This window comes from Euprymna scolopes, chromosome 17 (assembly GCF_053919585.1).
Source record: "Euprymna scolopes isolate OS-2025 chromosome 17, ASM5391958v1, whole genome shotgun sequence".
NCBI lineage: Eukaryota > Metazoa > Mollusca > Cephalopoda > Sepiida > Sepiolidae > Euprymna > Euprymna scolopes.
Window position 1 is genome coordinate 94,092,532 of NC_136498.1, and position 17,301 is coordinate 94,109,832.

At 30.8% G+C, this 17,301-nt stretch overlaps 1 protein-coding gene across 10 annotated transcripts in view; it reads right to left on the reverse strand.

The window, feature by feature from the left end:
- The window catches only part of LOC145296848 (dystrobrevin beta-like), a 541,375-nt gene that overhangs the window by 410,630 nt on the left and 113,444 nt on the right, over positions 1-17,301 (reverse strand). For all 10 annotated transcript variants that reach the window (XR_013870040.1, XR_013870041.1, XR_013870039.1 and 7 more), the window contains exon 2: positions 2,533-2,628. Coding sequence is in view for 7 of the 10 variants with exons in the window: in XM_080142975.1 (XP_079999101.1) it covers positions 2,533-2,628 (96 nt within the window). In the remaining 3 variants the exon portion in view is untranslated. The remainder of the gene's footprint in view (positions 1-2,532; positions 2,629-17,301) is intronic.

The window sequence follows — 17,301 nt, forward strand, 5'->3', positions numbered from 1 at the left end:
ATGTTTGGTTTTATTGTTTTGTACAACAATTTGTTGGTTTACTTTGCAGAACATGATTGAGCTTTTCAAAGGGAAAGTAAAAAACAATGACATTCTTTTGTTCAGAAAGGCAGTATCTTTAGACAGCCTGATCTCGCAGCAGTAAATGCCTGAACAGGTCTTACCACTCCTGGTTAAAGCAGACCTGGGAGCAATGGTAACTAAAGGGCAACTCTACATATTCTACATCCACCAAATAGAGTCTCACCATTAGTTGTATTTTAAAGTCATACACAGTTTTTATGGTGTTTATATAAGCCATTATCGATCACATTGTGTGCGTACATTGCTGCAAAAGATGGAGTAACAAAAATTGTTTAAAAAAGCATTGTTGGTCCACCGACTTAGTCGGATTTGGACCTTAGAATTCATCCTTGATGCATTCTAGTTAGATAAATTGTTTTAAATTTTTTTCAGATGAGGATTGATATTAATTTTGATTGTTTGGACTATTGCTCTCATCTTGGTAGTTGTTCTCACAATAGAATCTTTAGATTCTGCTTAAAATTACCCATATGAATATACATCTGGAAACGTAATATTTTACCCTAGGAAAATTCTGGGGCTTGAGCCCCGGGTTGTTTTATGGGTAAAAAACACTCCCTTTGGGGCTCATTTTTATTTTCCTCCAAAACTTCATACTTATGTCTAAATAGGGATTTTGAATGGTATTGAATTCAAATTAATGCATCGTTTGTCATGAAACGTCATTTGGTTGTTTTATGCTGATGTTTTACATCAGGCCAGAGGTTTAAATGGGAAAAATAGCCAAAATCATATACCATATAGTTTTTGGCTTGTTTCTGTTTGCCTGACTCTAGTTAGTGTGCAGGAATGTACATATGAGATGAAGGAAGCTGGTATGTAAGTCATTGACTTTCTTTTCTTTTGCCACCTGCCTCCTCCAGCTCCAAAGCACAGGGGTTTTTTTTGCTGTTGGTGAAGTTCTGGAAAAAACTAATTTTGTTGACCAGATCTTATAGGAATTTCTATTTTCGCACTGGCTTATTATTTTCACATCTACGTGTTACTTTTTAGAGTTTGAAACGATTTTTATTGGTTGGAAAATATTTTGAGTTCACATATTTCTGTGAAAACTTTTTTGCTTTGAGGAGTGAGGAAGAAAGCAAATCCCAACAAAGCAGAGAAAGAAAGAATGTAGCAATTATAGTCATCTGCTTTTTAGCGTTCACAGGAATCACTTTGTGATAAAGTCGCTGCAAAGCTTTGTCAAATAATTCTATGATACCGACAAAGTAAAAACATTTGCTGCATGTTCAACCTCAATGCAGGTACAAGGACGAAAATTTCATCTTTGCTTAATATTTACCTAAAAGTTTTGTGATTTTTAAAGAGGACAAAAATGTGACGTATAACACTATTCTTAATTTTCATAGCAATTACAGATATTCAAAAAATCAGTTTATTTTTTTATGAAAACTATTGCTGTAGTGATATCTAGAAGATTATATATGTGTGTGTGTGTTTTTTAAAAAATAGTATTTATCTCCCACCTATGTATGAAGATTAGACACAAGGATCAGGAAAGTGGGATTCAAAAATCATTACCCCCAAGAAGGATCACTGTGGCTTGCAAAAAAAAAATGCCTGGGCATCTCGTCCACATTCCCCAGTAGGGGCGCCTAAGATGATTAGCAATAAACTAATCCCTTCTCAAAGAGAGAAGGCAAAGCCTGGGAGGGTGTACCTCCTAGAACTGCACAGAACCAGTGTTCTACTGCAATTAGCAGGAAAAATGCCAAGGTAAAAAATCCAGCGGTGTTGTGTTTAAATGCCATTTTACTTCAGATGTAGGAGTTAGGGTTGAGAGTTAACAATTTTTACATAAATTGAAAGTTGCATTTAGATTTTTTTTTTTTTTTTTTGAAACTTCAGAATGGCAAGATATTTTTTAATAAATCCCTATTTCTGAGATTGAGTGTCAGAAGTTATCCTTTTCTAAATAAACTCGAGATTCAATTAGCTCCTTTACTTCTGATATATCAAATTTATAAAACTCACTATGTCTGTCTGTCCGTCTCCATATTTTCAAACTCTATCACTTCCCAAACTAAAAGTCGCAGAGCAGCGCTAGGGCCCTCAAATGATTGGATTTTTATGGATCGTTCTTTTATGGGTCTTTAGTCAGTTAAAATAGTTTTTAAGGAGTCAAAAAGAGGTAAAAATTGAAAAGTCCTCATACATTTTATACATTCATTTTAGTTTATTTTTAATCAGTTCATATGCAAGTCACGTTGGTACACTGATAACGTCACCAGTTTTGAATGGTATAGTTTTGCTTTCGGTTTCGATTCTAGCTGATGGCATCCAAATACTTTTTTTTAACTTTTGAAATCACGACTCTATAATAATATATACGAAATCTGGACAAATTAAAATACCATATTTAAGCTTATATTACGACCAGGCAAAGCCGAGCCCCCCCCCTCCCCTACTAGTAAATAAGTAAGAAAGAAAAATAGAGAAACTTACTCATTTCTGTCATTAGTTGCTTGTGTTCCACAAAAGCCCTTGTGGTTGGACTGGTGTCATCCAACATTCTGGAATCATCTGTAGCGGCCAAATGACCTGAAAGTTTATAAGACAAAGACAAAAATGAAAGCTTCGAAAGAAACTAAAAAACCTTTTAAAAAATGAAAAGAATGTTAAATGAATCAAAGTTAATTAACACACTTCCGGCGAACATAGAATTTATCGGCTTGAATAACAGAAGTTATCAAATAGGAATGTTAATACAAAATACAATGGTGCAAAAATAATTATTACAAATGAACAACTTTCTCCTTTAGAAAGCCTTCTGTTTTCATTAGCTTCTGGAACTCACCTTCACTCCAGACCAGAAAGGGAATACTTAGATCAAACTGTTGCTAAGGTAGCTGGAAAAATGGTTGGATCATTCTACCACTCCAGAAGATATCTCATTTCTGATGCGACCCTTTACCTGTATAAGAATCAAATATATTCTAAGATGGAGTATTATTGCCGCATCTAGGGATGTATCACTGCCTTGACAAAGTATCCAGGCAACTTTGAAATCTAGTAGGAGATGTCCTTTTCTTTTCCCTATAGCACCTTTCTCACAGAAGAGAGGTTGCTAGTTTCTATCATTTTTTTCATGGTAGTTGCTCAACTTGGTTGGTCATGTAAAACATTTTCAGTAAAAACTAGTCTTGTTAAAAATAATTTTCCTTTTATCCTCTGTGAAGCTAAAACTAAACTGAACTTCCATGAACAAAGTTTCTTTCAAAGAACTACCTGTCTGTGGAACAATACCTCAGAAACGCTTCCCAACTGAATACAACTTAGTCGTTTTCAAGTCCAATGTTAACAAATTCTTGTTGAACCGTCCTTTTCAATACTCAGGTTCTACTCAGTTCCAACCATCTTACCAATCTTAAAGTGCTGTTTTGCTGTCCCTCTTACACTCAGTAGCCCTTATCCTTGAATGGCACTTGAGCCTTGATAAGCAATGTCTTAATAATACATAAAAAACAAAAACGTTTTAGGTTGTAAAAATAACTAAAAAACAACAACCTAGTTGATTTTTAATCAGTATTGACTAATTAAACATCAACTAGGTTGTTGTTTTTTAGTTTTTTTTTACACTGGCCAGATATGTTACATTGACAGTGTTGAGACATTAAAAAATAAATAGATAATAATAATAATAATAATAATAATAATAATAATAATAATAATAATAATATCGTAGGAGAACACTCAGCCATGTTTTTGTTTAATGGAAATCGCTTGAGACAAGGCATGACGCCACTTGATGTAAGGAGTTAAAAAGAATGAAAGCTGATTATTATAAAGACAGAAGATGCCTATTGATCTTAATTTTGAAAAGACCAAGCTGTATGTAGAAAGAAAACAGTAAGCAGGAAGAGAGTTGTACAACCTTGCAGTTCTTGGAAAAGAAGCTATTCGAATAGGAAGTTGTATTAAAATCAGATATTAAAACAATGCATTGATGGAGACCTCTAGACCAATGAGTCCAACGAGCTGGAAGAAAGGAAGCATGGAATATATCAGACGATTCCGAGGAACAAATGCCATCATAGTATTTGTAGAAAAGACTGAGACTAACAAAATATTAGTGTGTATTCTGCAGCTAATAATAAAATAGTTATAATAAAATAGTTATAATAAAATAGTTATAACGAAATTTAATTCAACATAACTTATTCAAATAAGTAAATAAAAAAGAAATAATAAAATGTAATTTAATCGCAGGACTTGGAGGACATTCAGACATGATTCTTTTAGGGAAATTGCTCGAGACAAGGCACGAAGCCACTTAATGTAAGGTGCTAACAAGTACGAAAGCTGACAATTAGGATTCCGTGGAGTTTACATTTTCATTAATGCTCAATAAATAATTTTAAGAAAACATTTATTTGCTATCATTGGTTTATTATATATAAAAAAAAGTATTTATCCTGATTTCAACAAAAAAATCGTATAAAAAGTAAAATTGTTTTGTTTGCTATTCATATATTTAATAATAAAATACTGTATTTTCTTCATAACAACAAAAAGAATATTTTCATTTATTCAATTATTTTTTACTGAATTATCTTCATAATAACAGAAAAAAAAAATTGTCATTGAAAAAATTGGCCAGCGTTTGTGCGAAAAAAAAAAATATCACAAAACTTTCGTTCAGCATCTTTTGGCGTTTTATATAAACTGCCCGGGAAATTCCGATGATAGCACAGTTCTCATTCTGCATAAGTACCGTTATTATATTTTGAATATGAATTTAGTATTTTATTTCACTGCCAGTGTAATAAACGGCTCAACTTTATAAACAGAGATATAAACTTATATACATACTAGTTGGATTAACTCAGAAAAGGTTCATAATATCGAGACACATTCACCCACAAATTGAAACATTGAAGTGTCAGAAATGTTATTTTTCTCCGTGTATCTACAACTTTGTAAACAAAATCAGTGGCGTAGCTAGAGGGAAGGGACGGTCGCGCTCCGGGTGACAGCAAAAGAGGGGTGACACAATGTCACCCAAACAAAATTTTTCAGCCAGGCTAAGGTGCGAAAATCGTCTGAAAATAGGATTTATTTATCATATCTTATGCAAAGTTTTTAAGTTTTTAATCTTTTCTAAAATATTAGAAACTTACATTTTTTTTAAATTAGTAACTGAAGAATATTTTTGCCGATGTTTATTGAAAACTCTAAACCCTTTATTTTTTGTATTTTTTTACATTTGAAATCATTTGATGACATTTCATTTTCTTTTAACCGCGAAAAATAATTGGAAAAAGGATTAAGTGGTTTTATATATATATATATATATATATAAGTGTCGTATCAAAGGGGGACGGACGGTCCGGGTAACAGCAAAGGAGGGGTGACACAATGTCAGTGGAGTGACATTTGAGCAGACCGCCCCGGGTGACGTTTACTCTAGCTACGCCACTGAACAAAATATCAATGAGATGGCAGTCTAAAAAGAAAAGAGTTTTAAGCATATTAATAGAATATCTAACGTTAAAAAACATCATCCAGTTGTATATTTGATGCAAATTTGAAGGATATAAAGAATGATTTTATATAAAGATAAAAAATTTATTTTAAGTCTGGAATCATGACCATCAATTTGTTCATATTCGGATTGTAGCCTTTTTCTTTCTGATAACAAATTATACATTGAGCATCCAGTGCTTCTTTACAATGCTACCACCACCATTAGGGGGGTGACAATGGCTAACGATATAGACTGAAAACGGAAGTGTGCCAAGTTCAAATTCCGTTTCTTCCATAGAAACACTTTTGTTTAGGGATGTTGGGAGGTTTCACGTGGCCCCTCTTGTAAGTACCCAATGTTTTTATAGAAAGAATTTTCACTAGAAAGATATCGGAAAAACGAATGCCAACAATAATCATCTGAACAACAACAATAATAAATAATCATCTCAACAACAACGATAATAAAAGCCATTAATATAAAAAAACGTTTTGTTACCGTTTAATTAGGCCAATTCTTAGAGTGGGTACTCCAGTAGACATAAACATAAACTGATAAAATCTCAGTGCATTTTGTACTTCTACTTGTGGTGGCACAGACTGAACAAGTTTCCTTCCTGGTATGCATCACATCTCATACATGGAAATCTTGAACAAGGTTGCATGACTTGGCTAACCACTCATGTTTTCACTGCTGAAGAGTAAACACTTGTGAGGCAGAGATCAATGCATTTGCCATAAAAATGTTTATTTGAAATTTGTGGAACATATTTTGGTAATTAATTTCTATTTCAGTGTAAATTATTTAGTTGAAAGAACACAAACTTGTGCCGAATTATATTTGTCTCACAACACAAAGGCATTCACTCTTAGTATTAGCAGCAGCAGCAGTCCTTCTTTTTTCTCTTTACAATAACAAAGGAAAAAAGACAACAGTTCGAAGTACATGCGAACGACTTGACATCCAAAACAAAACTGACTTCTGAGCATAAAAATCTGTTTCCTTTTACTCAGTCATTTGTTTAAGAGAATTTGTTTAAGGGAGTTGTTTAAAGGAATTTGTTTAAGAGAAGGGACTCAAATTCTAGTCTACCTTTTTTGTGACTTTTTTTATGAAGTTACCACGCTAAAAACAATTGCTTTCACATCCAACGAATGACAATTTGTCCAGCATAGGCAAGAGATTTTTTTTTTAAAGATTTATTTTAACCCCTCAAGAAGGCATATTGCCACTTGGAACATAAGAGGCTACTATTTGGGATCATGTCTAACAGCAGACTGTGGAGAGTAGAGGAGAGAGATGTCTGTTCATATGATATTTAAACTTTCGGAAAGCAAGAAACAGGGACAGAATTCCAAAGTCTAGCAGATGTTAACATACACGTCATATGTCAGCAAGAACATTACCCTTACTGTCAACTTCAGGTATACTGGATTATTAAGAGAAGCAAGGACTATGCTTCTGCTGTGTTGGTAACCATTGTGATAATACTACAAAGCATACATGATAGATATAAGGTGTTAAACAATATGAATGACAGAAAAAGTGGTTTTTGTAGTTTTGTTTTTCAATTTCAATTTGATTTATTACACAAGAGTCTTATCGATGTTGTTATTTTTAATCGCTTTTTGTGAAAGTATAGCAACACAAAATGTTCACTATTTTGAGATTTGAATGCTTTATGAAACTTTTTTCTTATACTTTGTGTACTGAAACTACAAATTAGATAGCATGTTGTGCTACCATATAGAATCATACAAGATCTATACATCTATAATATTATCATGTTATGAGTTAAATTTTATATTATAATAATAATAATAATAATAATAATAATAATAATAATAATAAATCAATCGAAAACTACTTGTTTGTTAGGTTAAGGCTCCAAGAATCTAAGCTGTTATGACGTTTGGCATCCTGAAAAAATAATAAGGCACTTTGTTCACGCAAGAGTGATTGTAAATAGGAACCAATTACTCCCATTTAAAAAAATAGGGGCTGATCCTCTCACCCACTTATGTCAGCTTCTTTTAAATCATTTGCTTTTGTTTTTAAAGGTTGATTTTTTGTATGGAAGATGCCTTATTCTTTGAGTCCATAATTACCTAATTTATTTTCTTTTTACCAATTCCTTCTTTTCTCTGCGCTCAGGGAAAATCATAACTCTGAACTGCCACAAACGAGGGAGGCACTGCTTAAATGAACAGAACCAGAAACAAAGGAACCAAATTGTTTAGTTTACCGCAGTCTAACGATGGTATGCAGTAAAAAACGAACTCAAGCTTTTGATGACGTTGTTATCATTGAAAAAAACGAATGCCGCAGTCCCAAAAATAAAGATTTACAACAAAACAAAGTTAAATTTTGTTGTTTGAAGAAAAGAGACAATATTTTTATGATTTATGAATGGAAATGGAATAGTATGACTTTAAATTTTAATTCTTTTTTTTTTTAATCAGAAAAATTGGCAACAGATTTAATAACTAGTTTATACCTGCTTTTAAATAATATTGGTACAGCATCTGTGTATTTCAATTTCCATCTTTATCTAAATTCCACTGCTTCATAGCAAGTACGAAAAAAATTATTTGTGAAATTTTGTGGAAAAAATATGCTACTTAATATTTGCATGTAGAGTAAGTAACTACGATGAATATATTTACATATTGTTTTATTGGAAAACAAAAAAACATTGTAAATTATGCTTTTATATAAAAAATAATAATTTGTTTTAAATTAAAGCCGAATACTCTTTATGGTTACGTTTTTTTTGTTGCGGATTATTTAAAAAATAATGTCACTTAGTTTAAAAATCAATATTTATGCAATGTTTTTTAATGTTATTATAAATGTTAATTTCTTGAAATTTATAAAAAACCGTATCTAGTGGAAAAAAATCTTTTAGATTTATGCGAGATTCTTAGTTGGATATTAAAGTCATGAAAAAACTATTAACTTAGTAATGTCTACTCGGCTTATTCCTTTTTTTGGTCAACCAATCACATGTTCTATTTGTGTATGAACAGACAATATCCCAAACCAACATAACGTTTTAATAGTATATCGATTTATACTGCAGTTGACATATTGGTTGTTCCTCCCTGTCAGAGGATGCAACTGAAAACAAAGCATTATACCAAAATCAAAGTTAACTTTTCTGATTAAAATTAATGAGGAATACAATGGTATATTAATTTTATATGAGAGGTTTTCACAATAATAGCTTAGTGTCTGCCTTCATACCAGACATCCATAAAGAATAATTTCATTTTAAACTTAGGTTCTGATCAAGAACCTGACTCCCGTCGGTATCTTCTGTCAGTTTATAGTAAACAGCCAGAAAAGTTACTGAAAACACACAAAAAAACAAAAAAAAACAAAAAAAAAAAAAAAACGATGCACACACTGCCAGACGATACAATCAAAACACTGAAAACAAAACTTTAAGACAAGAAAATAAGCCTTAAGTTTTAATTATGTGAAAGAAGTTTTTTCAACAAATGTTTCAAAGAAATAATTTTTTTAAGACGAAAACATGGAAACAACTATGAACGAAACTAATTTTTTTTTTCATTTTTCATGGAAAGTGTCTAACAATTTTTTTTTTTTAATTTTTAAATTGTTTTTACAATAAATATTACGCGAATAGTTTCAGATAAGTGATTTGTTTTTTCCTATTAACGAAAACATCATCTGCTGACAGCTAATTTCTGATTGGCTAATCGCGTTGGATTTTCCAGTTACTTTTTTAGCAGTTTACTATAAACTGCCGGAAGATGTCGACATGATCTAGGATCAAGTTCTGGATCAGTGGCATAACAAGAAAAATTTTATAGAAATAAAAAAAATAACATATTTTCATAAGACACCCCAGATGTTGTAATCACTTCCAACCTGTGCGTTAAAATCTCCAATCAACAAAATCTTATCTGCTTTTAGTATCCCTTTGATACAATTCCCTAGATCTTGATAAAACCCCGTTTGACATCCAAAGTAGAGGCATATACTGAGATAACTGACACGTAACGATCACAAGGTAAAGGTACCCTCAGTAACATGATTCAATCACTAATTTCACAAAGTAGTTCTGAGATGTGATCTTTGTCTTGATAGCAAAACCAACTCCTCCTCCTCGTTCCCTTTTTACTCCCTTGAGTTTGTCTTCCCAGAAAAACGTATATCCGACACCTTTTTCAGTAAGTTGATCTTCATCACTAAAACGGGTTTCAGATAGAGCAGCAATATCTATGTTTATCTAGCTAATTCTCTGGTAACAATATCTGTTCTTCGCTCCGGATTAACCGATTCTTTTATGTCCTTACGTTCCAGATAGCCATATTCAATTTAGTTTTCTTTTTAGAATAAATCACATCGTTTTTTCTTTTGTTTCCCCTGCAGAAACGGACAACCGTCAGCCACAGGTAACTGACTAGTTGAAAATAGGAACAGACGATTTTTAGGTCACCTTTTCTAGACCTCTTTCATGATTTGGGTGAACAGCACTGTCCCTTAAAAGGGCTGCTCAGTCGCAAAAAGCCCCACCGAAACTAGTTCCTGTCCCTCAAAACTAACAGCAATGTTAAGATAAGCTTTAAGCCGCCTGTGTGCAGATTTGTGACTACATAAACAGATAAACATATCCTAACATACATACACATATACAAGTATAAACGCATAAATAGAAACACATTATACATACATATATACAAGCAAATATCTATCCCTGGTTATGAATATGCAACACATACAACCAAATAAACATTTTAACATTTAACAACGCCCATATTATAAACATCAAGGAAGTGACTAATCGGCATAGGCATTTTATTAACTATTAATAATATTTTTTTTTAATTAATAAATTTGTATCTTAACTTCCTTATGTACAATAATTAGAAACATATTTTTATGTGCATTTTGATGAATAAAAGTGCTGTCAATTAATACAACATTATTTTATCCTCCTCCTCATCCTCTCCCTCCTCCTGCTTCTCATCATCATCATCATCATCAGCATCAGCAGCAGCAGCAGCATCATCAACATCATCTTTTGTTTAACATCCAATTTACATGTTGGCATCTGTTAAGCGGTATTAAGAAATTAACATCCAAAGTAATCTAACCCTAACCTCTGATCAGATCTTTCTCTCAAATCCGCTTTTATTGCTTTCTTCCATGTTTTCCTTGGCCTTCCCCTGTTTATTGAATCTCCTTCCTTAACTGTTTGCTTCTTCTTTGTTATTGTAGCGAAATCCGATAGCCGACAAATTAAGTTTTCATTAAAAAACAATGATAAATACTTATATTTTTTGTTACTTTCAACAATAAACAATTTTATCTACCTAATTGTCAATATTTCTGGAATATTCCATAAAACATATATTTCCATGATTCAATGAAAAAATGATTTCGGCCATGCTTGTTTTTTCACATGTGACGTAAACACAAAAGGAAACAAAGAACCTATTAAGCTAAAATTGTTAATTTCCTCGAAAACTATTTTCTTTAATAATTAATTTTCTACCTTATCGCTTTTTCATAATTTTTGAATATCTTCATTACTGCGACATTCAGTAGATACCATTGGTTTCACTTGAAATTAGATATTTTAATTTTCGAATTTCGCTACAATAATGAAGAGCAAGCTGTTCTACATCTATTGATCCAAAAACTCACATAACTCTATAGTGTTCAGATTTAATCTTCCTCTGCGGTTATCAGAACTAAACCTGTTTTTAATACTCACATTACACATCCATCATATTCTCATATATTGTTTTTCCGTACAACCCATGTCCTCAACCCTCTTGGGCCAGGTTTCACTTCTATATATCATCATATTGCATACAAATGACTAAAGGACTCTTTCTTGGTCGATAGTGGTAACACTCTATTGGTTTGTAAAAGCAGATATTTCCTGAACTTATTCTAATTTGCACTACCATTTAATAAACTTAATTTAGAAGATAATTTAAAAATAACGATTTAAAGCTAATTACGACGACGACGACGACGACGACTAGAAGTCCATGACAATTAAGCGACTCGGGTGTAAGCGTGATGCAGAAAATAATTAAATAACACACACACGCACTATCGTATTAATATATAGGAAAAATTATTTATAAAAGAAATAGATTACCATGAGTGCCATCAGCTATAATAAAAGACGAAACCAAAGCTTATGAAGAATTCTTGGTAAAATTATTTATAAAAAATTAAATGACTTGAGTGCCATCAGCTATAATCGAAACCAAAACCAAAATTTATGAAGAATTCTTGGTAAAATTATTCATTGCAAGAAATGGAAGTCCATAACAATTAAACGACTCGGATGTATACGTGGCACAGAAAATAAATAAATAACACACACACTATCGTATTAATATATAGATAATAATAACCGCTTCAGACAAGGCATGAAGCTTCTTTATGTAAGAACTAAAAAATTTTTTTACATGATTAAAAATAAGCTAATGATAAGATGGATAAATTCCGACACAGAAAACAGCAATTCTTTCTTCTTTATCAGACACCTTGCTTATGAAATGCAAGGACAGAAAGACAAAATCAGACAAAACAAGAGTTTACGAGGCTGTCACGACTAAACACGTAAAAGTAAACTTTTAGCCAAAGTTTAGATTTTATTGTTGAAAGTATGAATTTAAGCAAATTAAATGTATCGCATTCAAACTCTTTATTTTTACCTTTCAAAACTTCCAGGATGAACTTACATCCACTTGTGCAAGTCTATCTGCATTCAACTTTAATTAAAATCAAACAGCATTCTTTGAATATATGGCAGACATATAATTCTTTGAATATATGGCAGACATATAATTCTTTGAATATATGGCAGACAAGCCGCTACTTCGTTTCGTTTAACAGATAGTTTAAAATTGAAATTTTTAGATGAATGTACCATCTAAGTACCTTTTAAAATCTCTTGTTAAATCTTTTAAAATAAATAACTGCAAAATTCATGTTAAAAATTTAGACATGCACACGCATACAAAATTGTGAGATTAATTTTTGTTAAAAGAAATGTTAACATAATTGCTTTTGGATTCAGTACCTCCTGTGGTCAGACAAAACAACTTTTAGGTGTACATTCTCAAGCTCATCAGAACTGATTACAACTGATGAAATTAAAAAGGGACTATTTTTCTGCCATAACAAACTTGATTATAGGTAATACTATATTTTTTATGTACATTGCATACGTTTTGCCTTTGGCATATCATGTAATGATAATTATTCTGACCTAAAACGCACCAAATATTTATAACAATCATTTTTTTCTTTTTCCTTTGCAAAACTCAATCATGTTCTGCAAAGTTAAAAAATAATTTTTCTACACAAAAAAAAGCAAACCAAACACCATGAATAAATATTTAAAGATATAAAGAACATAATGCAAAAAACTCTTTCCAAAATTACTGGATTCAGTGACTCAAAAAGTGTTTACATAGTATTTATTCAGGGAGTTTGGTTTGGTTGTTTTAAAACCAAACCAAATCGGTCCTGGATATGACCTTAAACTCTATCCGATGGTGAGGCCCCAGCTTGCAGGCTTTGGGGAGTGTGGAGCAACCCCTTAATTGCCATTGCTCCTAGTGCCACTCTGACCCAGAGTGGTAGTACCTGTTAGGGTCCCAACTATGGGTTAAATAGAAACCGACTTGAAAAAAAAAAACAACAAATATATTCTATTAAAAAACTTTTCTTCAAAGTTACTGGATTCGGCATTAAATAACCTGAAACGGGTTGCAACCAACCAACCAATCAAACCAAATCAAACTCTCTAAATAAATAATTGAAGAGATACAGAACTTGAAGCATTGGAACTTTTTTCAAAATCACTCAGTTCGACATTAAAAAACCCAAAAAGGATTAAGACACCTTTAAAAAAATAACCAAACCAAAATTGTAATCTATCTATCTATATATCTATAAAAGTGAATGTGTGTGTGCGCGCGTGTACATTTCCCTACGCAATAACTCTGTCAATTTTAAGTCTGCAGACTCGAAATTTGATATACAGGATACTGAGATTTGGGAAAATCTATATGATCAGTTTTTGGCCAGAAATATGGCTGTTAACAAGTCAAAATTAAACGATTTGACCTTGGAGAACTTTGCCAAACTCCTCCGACAATTTTGGGTCTAAACACTTGAAATTTTCGATATAGGTTCCTTGATTTGAGCCAAAAGCAAAAAATGTTAAGGGGTCATAATAGGGGTCAAAGTTAAAAAATTGACCGTTTTTTTTTTGTTTTTTTTTGCTCAACATACACATCCAAACACCCGGGCAACGCCGGGATGAAATGCTAGTATATCTATAAAAGTGAAATTATGTGTGTGTGTGTGTGTGTGTGTGTGTGTGTGTGTGTGTGCGTGTTTGTTTGTGTGTGTGTTTGTGTACATTTCACTACCAAATAAGTATGTCAATATTCAGGCTACAGACTCGAGATTTGACATATTGAGATTTGGGAAAATCTTTTTAATCGGTTTTCAGCCAGAAATTTAGCTGTCAAGTGATCAAACTTCAATGATTTGATCTGTGAAAACTCTACCAAACTCCTCTGCCAATTTTGTGTCTAAACACTTGAAATTTTAGATATAGATAAATTGGACATAGATTAAACTTTTTAATTTGATTTGAGCTCAAAATAATAAATGTTAAGGGATCAACATTGGGGACAAAGTTAAACAAAATTTTACCTCTGCGGTCTCTACCAAATTACTCAGCCAATTTTTGGTCTAAACATTTGAAATTTTACATAAAGTGTATACAGATATAGGGCAAGCTTCTTAATTGGTTTTTGGCTGAAAATTTGGCTGCCAAGGGGTCAAAGTTCAAAAGATTTTACCTTTGCGGTCTCTAGCAAACTATTCCGCCAATTTTGGGTCTAAACATTTAAAATGTTACATAAAGGGTATTCAGACATGCAGCAAGCTTTTTAATCCGTTTTTGGGCGAAAATTTGGCTGCCAAGAGGTCAAAATTTAAAGGGTTGACCTTTGCAGACTCTACCAAACTCCTCCAATTTCGGGTCTAAACACTTGAAATTTTAGATGTAGTTACCTGGACATGAGCCAAACGTTTTAATATATATATACCTATGCACATAAAGTTATGAACAGTACATCGGGCCCGAGAAAAGCCGGGCAGAACTGCTAGTTTTAAATAAAAATGATGTCAACTAGTAGCTAGTTTCTATAGTATTTGTGACTCGGTCTTCAGGAAATCACATTTATTTATTTATGAAAAGAGTCCAAGACTTGCAGAGATGTAAGCAAACATCTTTTGTATTCACTATATGTTGTAGGAGTGAGCTTTACCTTATGGCGATACTCTCGTGATCCTGATTCCTCTATTTTTTTGTGCTATTTTTATAATAGAATGTAATTATTCTCAGTCCTTTACGTTTTTCAGACGGTCAATCAGCATGCCTTATATCTCTTGTTTGTAAAATAGTAACAACAAGACTATTTCTGAAACTTTTGAACTAAAAAAACTATTTTTTTTTTAAATTTCATGATAAAGATGAATTAGTTTTTAATATATCTTACTAGAGAATCTAATTGTACAGTATTTTACAAGATTTTCAAAATGGCAAAACTTATTAAAAAGATAATAAATCTTCAGAGAAAAAAAATTATTTCAAACTTTAGCATGGGAGAGAAAAGAAAATGTTATTTCAAACCTAAGCTTGACAGATGAAGGAAAATATTATTTCAAATTTAAGCATGAAAGAGAAAAAAATAATATATTTCAAACTTAAGTGTGACAGAGGAAAGAAAATGTTATTTCAAACCTAAGTTTGATAGGAAAGCGAAAATGTTATTTTTAACTTAAGCATGACAAAAAAAAGAAACTACTAATTCAAATTAACATGATTAGAGCAAAGAATATGCCAATTGCAATATAATTGTAACAAAGAAAAGAAAATGTTGTCATATTTAAGCGTGACAGGATTAAGAAAATAGCAATTAAAATTTAAGTATGAGAGAAAAAATTCCAATTGAAATTTAAGTATGAGAGAGAATGCTAACAAAACTGACATCAATAACAAGCAGGAATTGTCATCCTACACTGATGCTTGCATAAGCATGAACATTACTGTCTGTAGGTCTAAAAGAATAATTATTATTTAATTACATATTTATTTATGGCCTCTGTTCAGTTTTGAGAGACAATGAATACCCTTATAAGGGTAGCTGTGCATGTAATAGAGAAGCAAGGGTTGCACAATTTCCAACCATGCCTCTCCTGAATACGCACTGCTTAATTCAAATGGCAATGAGAAATCCAAGACGATTGAAAACAATGTTGAAATAAGCAGAAAGCACACATAGCACCTGATATTCCAAAATGGTCACCCGTTTTACTACTGACCAGGCTTAATGTTGCTTAACTTCAGTGATGGGAACCAGTGAGTCGATGTAATGTTACTATGCATAACAAACGGATGGATGCTTAGACAAATCTAAAATAAGGTGCATGCATTCAATCTATAATAATAATATAAGCTAATAATCTATAATAATAATATAAGCTAATAATCTATAATAATAATATAAGCTAATAATCTATAATAATAATATAAGCTAATAATCTATAATAATAATATAAGCTAATAATCTATAATAATAATATAAGCTAATGATCTAAAATAATAATATAAGCTAATGATCTATAATAATAATATAAGCTAATAATCTATAATAATAATATAAGCTAATGATCTATAATAATAATATAAGCTAATGATCTATAATAATAATATAAGCTAATGATCTATAATAATATAAGCTAATGATCTATAATAATAATATAAGCTAATAATCTATAATAATAATATAAGCTAATGATCTATAATAATATAAGCTAATAATCTATAATAATAATATAAGCTAATGATCTATAATAATAATATTAGCTAATGATCTATAATAATAATATAAGCTAATGATCTATAATAATAATATAAGCTAATAATCTATAATAATAATATAAGCTAATGATCTATAATAATAATATTAGCTAATGATCTATAATAATAATATAAGCTAATAATCTATAATAATAATATAAGCTAATGATCTATAATAATAATATAAGCTAATGATCTATAATAATAATATAAGCTAATGATCTATAATAATAATATAAGCTAATAATCTATAATAATAATATAAGCTAATGATCTATAATAATAATATAAGCTAATAATCTATAATAATAATATAAGCTAATAATCTATAATAATAATATAAGCTAATGATCTATAATAATAATATAAGCTAATGATCTATAATAATAATATAAGCTAATAATCTATAATAATGATATAAGCTAATGATCTATAATAATAATATAAGCTAATAATATATAATAATAATATAAGCTAATAATATATAATTATAATATAAGCTAATAATCTATAATAATAATATAAGCTAATGATCTATAATAATAATATAAGCTAATAATCTATAATAATAATATAAGCTAATGATCTATAATAATAATATAAGCTAATGATCTATGATAATAATATAAGCTAATAATCTATAATAATAATATAAGCTAATGATCTATAATAATAATATAAGCTAATAATCTATAATAATAATATAAGCTAATAATCTATAATAATAATATAAGCTAATGATCTATAATAATAATATAAGCTAATAATCTATAATAATAATATAAGCTAATGATCTATAATATTA